Source organism: Hippocampus bargibanti, linkage group LG04, assembly GCF_051943395.1.
Source record: "Hippocampus bargibanti isolate YZ-2025 linkage group LG04, ASM5194339v1, whole genome shotgun sequence".
Taxonomy (NCBI): domain Eukaryota; kingdom Metazoa; phylum Chordata; class Actinopteri; order Syngnathiformes; family Syngnathidae; genus Hippocampus; species Hippocampus bargibanti.
The window spans coordinates 29,329,586-29,345,116 of record NC_142737.1 but is presented as its reverse complement, the minus strand read 5'-3'; the positions used below and the strand labels follow the sequence as shown (position 1 = coordinate 29,345,116).

The following is a 15,531-nucleotide window of genomic DNA, read 5'->3' as shown; positions in this document are numbered from 1 at the left end:
CACAATAATCGCTCTTTTCAGGCGGACTGGTACACACGAAAAGGCTGGCTGTGTGGATGTCCAGCAAGAAACCGCCTTTTCTGCTTTTCCTGCCTTCTGTTCTCAACTTGTGACAATGTCTGGACTCAAATGGGATATTGCGACCTGAAAAATTTATAACGGAGCCTCATCAAAAATGAGCGAAGACTCAACATCAGCATCCACAATGCTAAGGTAAAGGAGAAGCGGGAGATTTTAAAAGATCTCATCAATACCACCTGCTTCCTTGCCAAACAACAGCTGGCATTTCGTGGAAATGATGAAAGTAAAGGCTCTGCTCACCGTGGCAACTATGTTGAACTATTACATGCTTTCGCTGAGAAAGATGACAGGCTAGTGAGTCATTTTGGGACATCCACTGTATTTTCTAGCCTGTGAAACAGAATACAGAACGATTTAATTGAAGCAGTTGGTGATGTCATTAGAAATGACATTAAAAAGGAGATCAGTGCATCCCCATTTATTGCTGTAGAAGTAGACGAGATTGTCATTGTCAGCACTGAAAACATACAGTCGGAACAGGACTGATCAAGGACGACTTTCTTCACTGGCAGTGATCTCCGTTGAGACAGAGAGACTTTTAAAACTGAAGAAAGATAAGGAAGGATTCTACAAAGAAGTTATCGATGCCTTTCTTCAGAAGGAGCGGCGCATGGACTAAAGGTAACACGATAAAAACGTTTTTTTCAATTATTTTTTTCTATGCTACAGTTTGTATATATAAAGAATGCTGACATGAAATTTTATACAAAATACGTTAACTGTTGCCAATCAAATGGTGAATAAACTACTCTGTAGAGTTAATATGTTTGTAAATCTGACTATGATGCCGTCAGTGCCTCACCAGCCATGAACCTCACCGCACGTCACTGCACTACACAATCGTAGTCTCAATTCACTGAAGTTGTTGGAAATATAAAAAAAAATAAAACATCTTATGGGTGGAGTTTGGTACATGTATGGCCTTGCACAATATTTACCGGGTATGTATTTGATGCTGCGGGTAGCAGGTGTGTGTGTGGGGGGGAGGGGCAGGTAACAAGGCCAAAGCGGGTGTCATCCGTGGTGCTTGAATGTGCGTGTGCGTGTTTGTGTGTAACATCAATAGCACTCAATCCGACTGCCTGATAAAGATATGTAATCTCTCGCATGAAACAACAGCTGACGAGCTCCTAAGGGGGTGGACCACACACTAACACACACCTGTACTGGTAGCCATGGCAGCAGGCACCTTATTTATGATCACACACCTGCTATTGGAAGCTCCCCTGACTCACTGATGGGTCTGATAACAGAAAAAAACATCTACAAGTGCATCTAATCATTATTTAATAGGGGGCTAAAAAACAAGACAACTTTTTTTTGTTTTGATCTGTCATTTAGTCTCTTCTGCTACTACGTCTGTGTAAGCTCTCAGTCGTACAGGAGTGGTCCATCGATGAGAAGGTTTCTTCAGCCGTCATCTGTACAATTTTGAAGGTTTCGGACGTTTCGCCTCCTATCCAAGAGGCTTCGTCAGCGAACTAAAGTCTGACTGGTCATACCGGCCCTATTTATATATCCCTAATGTCCAGGCATTGCGGCGTCGGACACAGCTATGATAGGTCCCTACTCTCAGGTTGGGGGGAGCAGAGGACCCCTCCCTGTGGCTCCACTGATTGTTCCTACATTCCTGACTAACGACTGGCCTATTTCCCCCACTCCCACCGGTATCACCTCATCAGCATTACGAATGTTGCCTAACCTGTTTTGCCTAAGCAGGCTATTGTATGAACGATCCAAATTGAACCTCACCCCACCAGACCGGTTTAAAGAAGGATTTTGTTGTTTTATAAGAATCGCTTCTTTTGCCCCCCTTTCAAACCATCTTTGTTCTTTCGCTAAGATTTTAACCTCATTGTCATCAAATGAGTGGTTGCTAGCTTTTAGGTGCAAATGTACTGCCGATTGAGGCCCACTTGTATTATTCCTGCGATGTTGATAAAGTCTTTTTTTGAGAATTTGTTGAGTCTCCCCAATGTACTGCTCTTTACAATTTTCATTCTTACAATGTATGGAATAAACTACATTACTTTGTTTTTCATTTGGTAGCCTATCTTATGGATGCACTAATTTTTGCCTTAACGTGTTTATCGGTTTGAAATAAGTTGGAATTTTATGTTGCCAAAGGACTCTTTGTAATTTTTTCAGAAACTCCTGCAATGTAAGGTACTGCTACTCCTCTCCTTTTTGTATCTTGAGAATTATTGGTTTCATTCCCTATTCTTTCTTTCTGACATTTGTTAAATGACCACTGAGGGTACCCACAGTTAGTGAGTGCTCTCCTGGTATGCTTTGACTCCTTTTCTCTACCTTCAATGCTAGTTGGTATTAGTTTAGCCCTATGCTGGAGGGTTCTGATAACTCCTAGTTTGTGTTGTAAAGGGTGGTTAGAGTCAAAAAGTAAGTATTGGTCAGTGTGCGTAGCCTTCCTAAAGACTTCTGTTTTTAGCGCTCTGTCCTCTTTTATAATTACTTTACAATCCAAGAAGGCGAATTGGTTCTCTTTAATGTCTTCACAAGTAAATTTAATGTTGATGTCTACCGAGTTGAGGTGATCTGTGAAAGATTGAATTTCTTGTTTTTTAATTATGACAAGAGTATCGTCCACATATCTAAATCAGTGTCGAGGTTTTGTCCCCGGGAAGGATGTGAAGGCCTGTTTCTCCATCTCTTCCATGTAAAGATTAGCCACTATGGGTGAAACTGGTGAGCCCATAGCACAACCATGAATTTGTTTATAAAATGTCTCCCGAAATTGAAAATACGTAGTATTAAGGCAGATTTCCAATAATTGGCAGATGTGATCCGGTTTAAGTTTGCTTCTTTCATGCAGAGAAACATCCGCCAGCGGGCTCGTCCTCACCACTGAGACTGCTGCTGGGGTTGGGACAGATGTAAAGAGAGAAGTCACACCGTATGATGCCAAAGTTTCCTCAGGTTCCAATATGAGGTCTTTGATCCTCTCTACAAACCCTGTGGTGTTCTCTACATGATATTCTGCGTTACCAACCAACGGAGCTAAGATAGTTTTTAAATATTTGGCTACATTGTATGTAGAGGAGTCAATGCTACAAACAATGGGTCTGAGGGGGAACCCTTTATGTATTTTTGGCAGGCCATAGATACATGGCGTGGCCTCTCCCGGGTATAATCTAAAATACATCTGTTTGTCTATATGTTTTCCTTTCTCTAACTTGGAGACAGTCTATCATTTCTTTCTTGTATCTATTGGAAGGGTCCCTTTTTAGTTGGTCATAAGTGTTAGAATCACTGATTAACCTATTTATTTTGTCTTCATAATCCAATGTGTTGAGAAGCACTGTGCATCTGGCCTTGTCTGCTGGTAAAATAGTAATATTTTTGTCTTTTTGTAGAGTAGTTAACGCCTTTCTCTCTTCTAATGTTATGTTGGACGGAGGAAGTTTGGCACTACTGAGAAGGGCTGATATTTTAATGCGCAGATCATCTGCCTCTGCATATGAAAGTTTTTTATTTTTAATAGCCGATTCAGTAGCTGTGATATAATCTATTGTAGGTATCGTTTTAGGAGTCACTGAGAAATTTAAACCTTTGGTTAGTACGGCCTTTTCTGTCTCTGAGAGATCTCTGTATGACAAATTTTTGATCCAATTCTCCCTTGAAATCTGTTCATTCCTAATTTTTCGCGTGTTTACCTGTAGCTGAGATTGTTTCAGTAAAAGTAATTTTTGAAATTTATCCATTTGTCTCTCTTTGGTTTTGCTGTGGTGCCTCATATAACCGGATTTAGTAAATTCACACACTTCCTGATAGAGTTTAGTTTGTAATCGCTGATAATAAGTTTCTATTTCTGACTGTTTGTTTTTTATCTCTATGTTAAGTCTCCTAATTCGCAAATTTAGTATTTTCCTAGTATAATTTTGTTGCATTTTATCGGCTAAATATCCGGGTTCCAGGGGTGCTTGCTTCAAGCATTTAGGAATTAACCGGCTCTGTCTACATCTAAGATTGAATCTGAGGTGGTTCTTTAAGTCAGCTAATTTATCCTTCTTTAAACCGGTCTGGTGGGGTGAGGTTCAATTTGGATCGTTCATACAATAGCCTGCTTAGGCAAAACAGGTTAGGCAACATTCGTAATGCTGATGAGGTGATACCGGTGGGAGTGGGGGAAATAGGCCAGTCATTAGTCAGGAATGTAGGAACAATCAGTGGAGCCACAGGGAGGGGTCCTCTGCTCCCCCCAACCTGAGAGTAGGGACCTATCATAGCTGTGTCTGGCGCCACTATGCCTGGACATTAGGGATATATAAATAGGGCTGATACGACCAGTCAGACTTTAGTTCGCTGACGAAGCCTCTTGGATAGGAGGCGAAACGTCCGAAACCTTCAAAATTGTACAGATGACGGCTGAAGAAACCTTCTCATCTTCTGCTACTAGCAAACGCGTAAATTCAATACAAGAACATTTCGAAAATACACATATTGACCAAATCTTAACCCTTATTCACTTGACAAATTAATGAACGCAGGTGCAACCGTGAGTACTGTCAAAAGTGGAAGTCTTAACACACACACACACACACACACACACACACACACACACACACACACACACACACACACACACACACACACACACACACACACACACACACACACATGCACACACACACACAGAGAGTTCACAGTCCATTGGGTATAGGGTTGCAACAACATAAAAAATAATAATAATAATAATAATAATAATAATAATAATAATAATAATAATAATTCTAGAGCACAGCATGTGTGCCGTAATTCTATGTCATCATCGTTGGCCGAATGTAATGTTTGCTTGCTCATTACATAAAATATCAGTTGGTAAAAGGCTTAGGGTGACTGCTCCACTACTGCTACCCTTTTACACACACACACACACACACACACACACACACACACACACACACACACACACACACACACATCCACTGGTACAACTTGAGATACGTACAAATGCAGATTTCACGTGATATATTAAAACAAATATGAATGTTTTCAAACATGACAACAAAAGCAAGAGCAAGGCAGTTTGTTTGTCATGTTGCAAGATCACAAACCGCAAGTGTTCCACACCTCAGGAAAAACTGCGTGCTCAGGTGCATTGGAAGTGCCAGCATGGATGGTGCCATAAAAGTTAGTTATGCATAAAACGTGATGGTAGAAAAAGAAAAATGAAAAGAGCATACTTTATTTGGGTCAGTTTGCTTTAATATGTTCTGAACTGTGTTTGCCAATTAGAGCACTGTGATCTGTATGGAATAATGAACAGCAATTTGCAGAATATGTCTAACTTTTTATGCCATGGCTAATAATGGAGCATAAGTCTTATAAACAAATTCAGACACTCTATAAACTTTTTGTTTGTTCCATGTGCTGGTCTGCTGCAGTCAATTTTGTGATGGATGGTGATATTGGGACAAATTTGGAGCACTATTTTTCAAATGTAACTAAATAAAACACCTTCCATCATCTCTTTGGCTCACTTTGTCGCGATTGATTGCTGATTGTTTTTTAAATCTGATTGTTTTATGTACTTATTCGCATTACAAATATTTCTTGTGAAAAACACATTTGTGATGTAACACACATATGCACAAAGCATGCTGTTGACTAACGTGCACTCCCACTCCCAAAAAAATGTTGTGTACTATGTAAGTGACGCCTTGTGTGTGTGTCAATGACACACACAATGTGTCATTATATAATCACGTCTAACTAAATTAGGAAGGCGGGAACAAACACGTCATTTAAACCTCATTTAAACCTCCTATTGATTAGGGGGTCAATTTGACACTATTCAATCTTTCGCATAAAAAAAATAATAGTTTACCTTTTTTTCCTTAATTAGAGAGCGGCATCTGATTAAGCATCACAATTCTTATGATTGGATTTGATCGTTTTAATAAGTGGCGGTTAAAAGGACTCCCGGAATGACCATTCAGTGTCAGGTGATTATTTGTTTGATCTTGTAATTTTTTTACTCATGGTTTTCTTTGCTACTTTGTTGTTTGAGATTTTTTTCAGCTGACTTTATTTAATACAATTTGTCAAATACACCCTGCTCTTCCCTCCCGCCTGCTTTTTCGGGGGTCCATCACCACCTTGCAAACAGTGAAGAAAATTAACCCGTGGGTAAAATACGTTCACCATATTCATGGAGAATAGATAGGTGAATATAATTGCTTTCTGTGTCGATCACTTTGTAAATCTAACATGATTACAACCAGACAACAAAGAGGACTCAACAAGGAGGTCTCTTCTCATATTCCAGTGAAGCTTAAAAAAAATCAGAATCTGAATATAAATCAGATTCTGATATTATACTTTAATCGTATCACAATGAGGAAATATGCAGTCCACAGCAGCAATTTGAAAGGGGGTGGCGGGTGAAAGGATAAAAAAACAACAAAAACAAGATATTCTAAGCATAACAAAAAATGTCATCAGACTGATGTGTATACTGTAACTATGCAAAATGTTTCATAAAAAACTGTATATAGTGCAAGTGTCAAAGAAAAGGCGTATTGATATATGCAGTAGCTGTATTGCATCAAAAGCATTGTAATCAAATAGTGAGTATAGTTTTTGATTTTTTTGAATGTTGCTGCGCCGATGACCCTTTTGTGTTATAGAACCTAAAGAGTTTGATGGTTCTCTTTATTTGTAAGTAGGTTCGTTGTCAGATCTCCCAGGCAGGTGACGCGCAGAGATTGATCGCGGCGTGGAGTCGAGCAAGTCGTGCCGTGATATCCGTCCGACGCCCGGCGTAAGCCGGGCGTCAGTCCGAGATGAGTCGGAGATTATTCTGCCCCGTGGTTCGCCCCATCTCTCTGTCCCGCGACAGCTCCTTTTATACCATTTGCAAGCGTGTGCTACGCGTCAGGGTGATACGCACATCAAGGAGATCAAGGAATTGAAAGACATGAAAGTGTTGAAAGGCGCACTTCAAAATCATACACTCGTGTGACGCAACAATCCTTTTACCGAGCGAGTTGCTTGTTCTGTAGCCACAAAGGGACATAATTCCTCTTGTGCCGGTCCCAAGCACGGATAAATACAGAGGGTTGTGTCAGGGAGGGCACCCGACGTAAAGGCTTGGCCAAAACAAACATGCGGATCAAACCTCTAAAGATGAAGGACACTGATTTGCTGTGGCGACCCCTTGAAGGGAAAAGCCGAAAGGAAAAGAAGATTGCATTAACATAAGGTGGCTGTGCTATTTACAGTACAAGAGTCCAGTTTTATTTATCCATATACATGTGATTTTTAAGAAGTCTGACAGCAGTCGGTAGGAACAAGAGCGGTATCTCTCCTTCTTGCAGCGTGGGTGTAATAGAATCTGGCTCAACGAGCTACCCAGTGCTGTCAGGGTGGGCAGGAAGGGGTCAGAGGGGCTGTCCATCATTGCTTTTAGTTTTGCTAGCATCCGTCTGTTGCCCACCTCCCCCAGAGAGTCAAGCGAGCAGCCCAGGACAGAACTGGCTCTCTTGACCAGAGGCTCCAGTCTTTTCCTGTCCCGGGTGGTGATGCTGCCTGACCAGCAGACAATTCCATAGTGGATGGTCTAAAACCGTTCTATCACATTGAAAGTCTTTAGGGGTGACCCCTGAACCCCAAAAGACCTCAGTTTCCTGAGTCGGAAGAGGCGACTCTGTCCCCCTTTGATTACGGAATCCGTGTTGGTAGACCCGTTGAGTTTGTTGTTGAGAGTAACACCCAGGCACTTGTAGGAGGTATCAATTTGATCTTTGACCCCAGCCGTCTCAATATTCTTGATTTTGATATCCTCTCCGATCAGATCTTGCTTTGACATGTCATGACCTGAGCGTGTTGGTGTCACATCCTCCTCAGCGCCAGGAGCGTGCCCCTCCCTTCCCTGCTCTCCAGACTCACTCACCTATTTCTCATTCCCTTGATTGTGCCTTCTGGCTATAAAAACCACCCATTCCCGCTCGGTCCGCGCCGGTGTATTGGATTGGATTGGATTTGCCTTTATTAGTCTCACAGTGGAGAAATTTACATTTCACAGCGGCAAAGTGATGAAAGGAATGAAAGTAGAAAAACAAAATACATGAGCTGCTGGAAAGGCAGCCACTCTCGCGGCGCCGTCTTGATGTCAAAAGAACAAAAAAAACTAAATAACAAATAATATAACAGCATAGAGACAATATGACAAATCAAAGACACAGAGAGACATTCATTCTTCAGGACAGGCTGTACCCTCTTTGTGATGACATGAAGCAGTTCTACATGAAAGAGGAGAGGATCAAAGCATCTTTCCACCAGTGGATCAGGGACATCATGGTGGAATGTGCACGTCGACTACAAGCTAAATGTTGAAAGCAAACACGCAGCTGTAGCATCCATTGACGAAAAGAGATTGTCTCACATCTCCTGTTCCACATAAATCTGCTTCAATTCCAAGCCGCAATTCTCCGTAGTTTCCCTGTCTCCCAGCAGTACGCAGGTTTGGTCCGCTCGTCTAATCGGTTGCCTGATTTCCTGTTTGCCCTGCGAGTCTCAGTAAAAACCTGTCTTGAACTTTCCGTCTCCACCGTGTATTTTGGATCCAACCCCTTGCTACTTTCCTTCGTCCCTCGAGTCCTGTCACCAGTCCTCGAGCGGACGTGACAGTTGGATGATTAGTTGAAAAAATATGTGGTAAACAAATGACGCCTGGTGGATGAAAATGTAACAATTTAGCCTTTCAAAAACCCCGTGTTACGATTCAACGCTGCCGTGCTGTACATTTGAAACAAATAAATACCTTTCCCAAATTGCTTTCTTTTTTTCTCATGAAGAAAAAAAAGTGTGGTACTATTATCACTTTCGTCCATTGCTGAGGAGCACATTTGACCTCAGATGCAAACCAAAATCCCCACGGTGTATCTTTTAACTGTGGTGTTTTGTTGCTTCCTTTGGATGAAATTAAAGAAGGTTTGCTGTGGAACCTTAGAATGACCTTCTGTTTTTTAACAAGTTGTGTATTGACTGACTAATTCTGTGCCTTGTCAAAGTGGGATGATGAATGATGATGATGGGATGCTTTGCAAATATTCTTTGCAAATATTATTTCGATTTGTTTGGAGGAGAAGTGGAAGAAAAAATGAAGAGGGCGTAGTCAGCGTTAAAAATCCAAATGGTAAATGAAGTGTACAAAGTCAATTCTATAAAATGGCCTGATAAAATGTGTGCTGGCAATGGGGCAGTTTGCTCATGACTGTGACTGCTGTCTGAATGCGTTTGGCCATGTGGGGCTGAACTGCTCATGTTGAAGTGATTTCCAATAGGTCTTCACCTCCTCTGCTGTTCTTGGCCTGCGGCATGTTCCGCTTACTCCTTCTCTGTGCTCAATCAATTGACGAATGCTGCTGACCAGCTCCCACAGCACACTGCCAAGGGAGATATCTTATTGGATTCGTGTGTGTGTGTGTGTATATCGGGGGGTGTATGGGGGTGTGTGTGTGCAGGTGTGTGTGTGTGTGTGCGTGTGTGTGTGTGTGTGTGCGTGTGTGTGTGTGTCCACATGCTCGCGTGCATGTTGAAATTTCAACCATTAGACTCGAAAATATGCGTTCTATTTTAAAATCAGCTTTAAACTTTCATATTCTTAAAAAAAAACATTCTCCCCATCTGTTTTCGAAACCAGTCCAAGTCGAGCTTCTCCCAGCTGACTTGAAAGCCAGCTACACTGGACAATTGCAGTTAATTTCAGGGCATGTTTAGACAAACAGTCGTGCTGACATTCACGCCTATTGGCAATGTAAAATAATCAATTAACCTAACTAGCTTATTATTTCATTTTTTTGTGAGGAAGCTGTAGTGATTGGAACACAGACAGAATCTAAACACGACAAGCGGGGTCTGAGCTTCTATTGATTACTTAGGCACATTATTATTTGATTTATTTTTATATAAAATGTCAAAGGACCAATGAAGAGATCCTTGAAGACAAATGTGCCTTAATTACCTTTGCGTTTACTTGGCCACTAAGGAAGAAGGCAGATCTCCAGTTCCCGTGTTCATATCTGACTACGGTATTAAGAACCGCATGGATTGCAGATATGACTTTCTTTTCATGTCTAAGGGCAGGGTGCTCTCACTGTAAATGGTATCTGCAAATTTAAAATGGTTTGGCACGGAGTATGTGGCTTTTTGCAAAATCTGTATTTTTTTTCATGTTGTCTCGAAGCGAACACTAATACGATTTATTAATTCTGCGCTGATTCATTAATTATTCACCTGTGACAAAGAGATAAAGTTTTGTGTGTGTGTGTGTGTGTGCGTGCGTTTGTGTGTGTGTGTGTGTGTGTGTGTGTATGCGTGTGTGTGTGTTTGTGTGTGCGTGCGTTTGTGATTGTGTGTGGGTGTGTGTGTGTATGCGTGTGCATGCATGTGCGTGCGTGTGTGTGTGTGTGTGTGTGTGTGTGTGTGTGTGTGTGTGTGTGCGTGTCTGTGTGTGTGTCAGAGGAGAGCTTTATGCCTAGAAACACCCCTGTGTGTGACATAATTGAAGGAAGTAAAAATAAAATGGTTTCCATTTAACGTCATTTGCTGTTGTCTCATCTTGGTGCCTTGATCCCATGTTGTATTTAAGGAAAACGTGACAACACACTGGTTGCACTTTTATCATTATTTTGGGTGGTTGCACCAGTATTTTCAATCATATCACATTTCCGGAGCTGTAAACCTGTAGAAATTGACTTCCTAAACATTATATCAGTATTATAATATTTTTTTTCTCTTAGTTTTCTCTGGTACATTCAAACAGGACAGGAATGTGTTTCATGTATACAGTATTTAATAGTGCTGCTTCAAAGGATAAATTATTCTCAAAATTTTTATTTACTTTGCAGTGACATTTTGACAATGTACATTGCACACACAAACCTATTTTTATATTAAGTCAGGATCCCAAACATTTTAGTGTTTCTGTTCATTTTTATGTGAAGCCATTTTCAATGAACAAAATTAAAACACATGATTAAAAATGTCAGATACCATAGCTACAGTTCAGCGAGCCATGGATTTTTGTTTTCCAACCAATATTAATTCCAATTAACGGCACAATACAGTGTCATAGCGTCTGTTATCCACAATTTTACCCTGCCTCCAAAGCCCAATTTAACAGCTATAACAACTTGCTCGTGAATTATAGGCCTCCCAGGACATTCCCAAAAGACAAAAAACAAGAAAGTTACTTTGCTGTGTGCAACATCCGCAAGATGATCTTCTCTTGTGTGTGTACTTATTCTTTTAGTTGAAAAGTGGAATTTAAATCTCCGCTTAAGAGTTTGTAAACTGTTTTGGGGATTTTTTTTTTTTTCATTTTGTTTTGTTTTGTTTTTGTGTGCGGCCTTTTGGAGATAATCAAACAGATATAAACATTGTCAATAAGAATGTAATGTATCTGAACTACTTTTTGATATTGTAAAGGTTCAACATATAAATAACTTCACCTCTTAATCAGTTTACAAAGAGCTCAAATGAAAAGGAACAGCTGTTAAAACTCGAGTTAACGTTGGTTTGACTAGTGATATCCAGTGATCCAAATACATTTGCAATCAATTAATTGTGGTCTGTAATTAATTGATCTAATTAATCTATTTTAATGTCATTTAAAAATCACTGAGAAAACCCCTATTTTCATTTTAAATGCATTACATTATTGAGGCAGATCAAGAAGACAAGCTAGATAACGGATGTTTTTTGAAGAATGCTGTCATAGCCATTTACTTTGTTATATTCCAGAGTAGTCAAAGTCGAACCTGCAAACTTTAGTTTTGACCACGAGGTGGAATATCACTGTTTTGTTTGTTTTTTTGAGTGCCCTGCAATTTGTTATTACCCGGTCCAGGATGTGCTCCTGCCCCAAGATAGCTGGGATAGACTCCAGTAGCAAAATCGCCCCCTCCCATCCCTGGTGAAGATAAAGATAAAGATTTACAATGAATGTAAATCTACACAGAATTCTAAACTAAAATTAAAAGACACATAATTTCCTTAGAAAGTGCTGAGGTTAACTTAATAAAAACAGTAAGAACTAATTTCTAAGCAGTATAGGGGACTCGACACGGAATTTGCTTAAGATTATAAACAACAACAAAAAAAAAAAAAAAACACGGAATCCCATTGCTGTAAGTTAGTACTTCAGAAATAACACTGTTTATGACAAACTAAAAGTGCTGAAATAATCATTGATCTCTTCGAGTAGTCTACAGAGGGCACATCAACTATGCCTCATACGTGGGTTGTTCTGGTGTTTCGTTTGCCGAGACTTTCTCCGCTGCTTATTAAGCCCGCCCAACCCCAATGCGAGCCTATCAACTTTGGCTAAAACATAATGGCCGTCAATCAATGTCCGATTGAGGCTATACGCATTGTTATTTCCCCACCCTAAACAACTTGAACACTTTTTTTCCATTTCTCTTCAATCAGATCAAGGATGGAAAATCCCCATCAAGTGGCATCCAAACAAAATACATAGCGTTTCGCATATCTCTGTCATGTTCAAGCTTGAAACACAAAAGCATTGTACAAATCAACTCAAAAACAACCAGTCTCTGTCATGATTTGGTTGGCGACCAACGGGTGGCGCTGTCGGCCCCGCCTGCACCTGCACAGGTGCCGGTCGTTTCCAATCAGTCACACTCAAAAGGACACCTGGCACGACCATTCGGTGTCAGGTAATTGTTAAATGTCATAGAATGCTATTGAACACATTGTATGCTGTTGGATGCAATTGTATGCACTGTGTGCAGTGCATGTGTTTGTTTAATCTTGGCGGACTTTTAATCTTGTTTTTTTTTGATACTTTTTATTTTTTCCATTCAGATGGTTTTGATGTTTTACATTTTGTTCCTGCTGACTTTATTTTAATACAATTTCTCAAATACAACCTCCTGCTCCCTCCTGCCTGCTTTTTGGGATCCGCACCCGCCATCACCACCTTGCAAACCGTGACAGTCTCCTTTTGCATTCAAACTTAAAAGAGAACCGACACCGTTTTTTTGTTTCCTAACTGACATCAGAAAAACGTTTTATAGCATCTAAAATACCCAAAACACACAGGCTGATCTTTTTAGTTTAATGCAAAACACCAATAAAAATGACTTAAAGTGTCCCAAAACTGCCACAAAATGAGGTCGGAACTGGGCAGATTCAGAAAGTCCGGGCCCCTTGTTCACTATTGGTCACACACTCCCTTGCTCCAGAATCAAAACAATGGCTTCAGAGTTCAGATTCGGAGAAGATGCTTTCTTGTTTCTCATCCAGTTATGAATATGATTCAAATAGTTCTGAAGTGGAAAGCATACATGTTTGCAATCGATTACAGAAGTCCTTCCGTATCAATTCGAGCCGTCTGGACTCAATGTAGCGCCGCAAAAATGCACAAGATGGTGCACAAGCTCCATTTGAAATGGGCTGATTTGTCTGCTGGAAATCTGTGTAAACTTACACATTCTTTATGCGTGGTACCACAATTGGCTGTCATAAACAACAATTCACCATCGCGTTATTTATGTAGTTTTCCTTCTAATTTCGCAATCAACACTGTGTTTTCAGACGAAAAAAAGTACCCAAAATGCATTATGTGTTGCTTTCCTGGTCAGGGGTGTTCAAAATGTGACGTCACTTCAGGCATCGTCATCAACTCAAAAACAAGAATTCCTGAATATTCAGCGCGAGTCTTAAAACGTAAAATATAGCTATATGTGGTGGAATCTGTAAAATGCATCCAGTAGAAGTCATTTTTCAAATTATGGATGCAACTTGTCCGGGTTGTCGGTTGTCCTTTCATGCATATATCCATTTTCCGTTCTACTCAATTTAGGCGTTGGTGGAGCCTATCCCAGCCGTCATCAGGCAGTAGGTGGGGGACATCCCAAAACGGTTGCCAGCCAATCACACGGCACGCAGAGACGAACAACCACCTGCTCACACAGAATAATTTAGAATGTTCAAATACCCGACCATGCATGTCTTCAGAAGGTGGGAGGTACTTGCAGGACCATGAGAAAACCCTAGCAGGCCCAGGTAGAACATGCAAACTCCACACAGGGAGGCCGGACCGGGGATTGAACCCAAAACCTCTGCACGATGAATACAACACTGTCACCACTGGACCATTGCACCAGAATGCCTGTATTCAAACTTTTATTTTGAACATTATTCATTTTCCACAATTCTCAGCGGTTTATCTGCACTTTATGGTCAGGTGAAGACAACTCAAACTTAACGTGCTGGATAAAATACAACATACGCGTGGGTATTGTACTGCGAACAGTCAGGAATCAGGATGATTGGGATAGGAGAGTGACGACGTTATGGCTGAATGCGTGCAGCACTCAAGACGGCCTCTGGATGCCAGTGTGGTGCTAGTAAACATCTTTGAAGCCCTGACACTGGCCCGGCGATTTGGATCAGGGGGAGCTGATGGAAAGAAACACGATTAAACTCTTCTTTCCTTCCAGTTGGGTCCAACTACACACCCTCCATTCATTATCCACTGTGAAAGTAGTGAGTAGTTTATAGCTTTGACGCGAGTGTGCACGTGTGTGCGCGCGCGCGCGAATGCGTGTGCGTGTGCGTGTGTGTGTGTGTGCGTGTGTGTGTGTGTGTGTGTGTGTGTGTGCGTGTATCTTTTAGTGGAATATTTGTCGCTGGCTTCAAATTAATTTATTAAAGCCTCTGAGGTGTTTATGTATATATAATGCGTCGAGTGTGCATTTTTGCTTTCGCAGTAATATGGGTTTTGTGTGACACATTGGAGAGATTGGTGTTGGCGAGTATATTACTCGACACTCCCTCCCATAACTCATCCTCCTGCCCAAGACACCACACCCCCCAGAGGCATGAAACAGACTGCAGGGCTGGTACAGGAACAGAGCTGGGATCGTGAAGGGAGCACTGCAGGTATCTGCCCGCAGGAAACAGCACCAGCCCCTGCATCTGGCACAAAGGCCTCCAGGAGTCAGGAAATGGCACACCTCAGCAGCAACTGCGCACTCCCCCTCCGTGGTGATTTCCCCCCACCACCCCGACATGCACGCGAGCACACACACGCGCGCACAGACACGCACCCCCCCCCCCCCACACACACACACACAGACACACGCACACTTTGCTAATCAACGAGTGTACATAAATAAATCAAAATTGTACATTGTTGAATGAGGGGTAGATTTTGATTAAGTGTGTCTATTCATCATGCATACTGTCGGAAGATTGTGTGGACTGTATTTTACATAAACCATTCTATTGGGAATTCAGTGATGGACAATTTGACAATTACCCCCACACCAACACATCCATGCTCAAGCAGATCCTCAAATTCCCTATAGAATAGAGCTACCGCGGCATAAATGCATGTATATCTAGCTACCATTGTAGATTTCATTGAAATATAGTTTGATTTATTGTTTGCAAGTG

At 41.2% G+C, this 15,531-nt stretch overlaps 1 protein-coding gene across 1 annotated transcript in view; it reads left to right on the top strand.

Annotated features, from left to right (window-relative positions):
• Window positions 1-14,024, top strand: part of LOC148899646 (protein crumbs homolog 2-like) — a 97,497-nt gene extending 83,473 nt beyond the window's left edge. The window contains exon 13 of the mRNA XM_088995034.1: window positions 13,934-14,024. Coding sequence (XP_088851160.1) covers window positions 13,934-13,972 — 39 coding nt within the window. The 3' untranslated portion in view covers window positions 13,973-14,024. The remainder of the gene's footprint in view (window positions 1-13,933) is intronic.
• The last annotated feature ends 1,507 nt before the right edge of the window (window positions 14,025-15,531 follow it).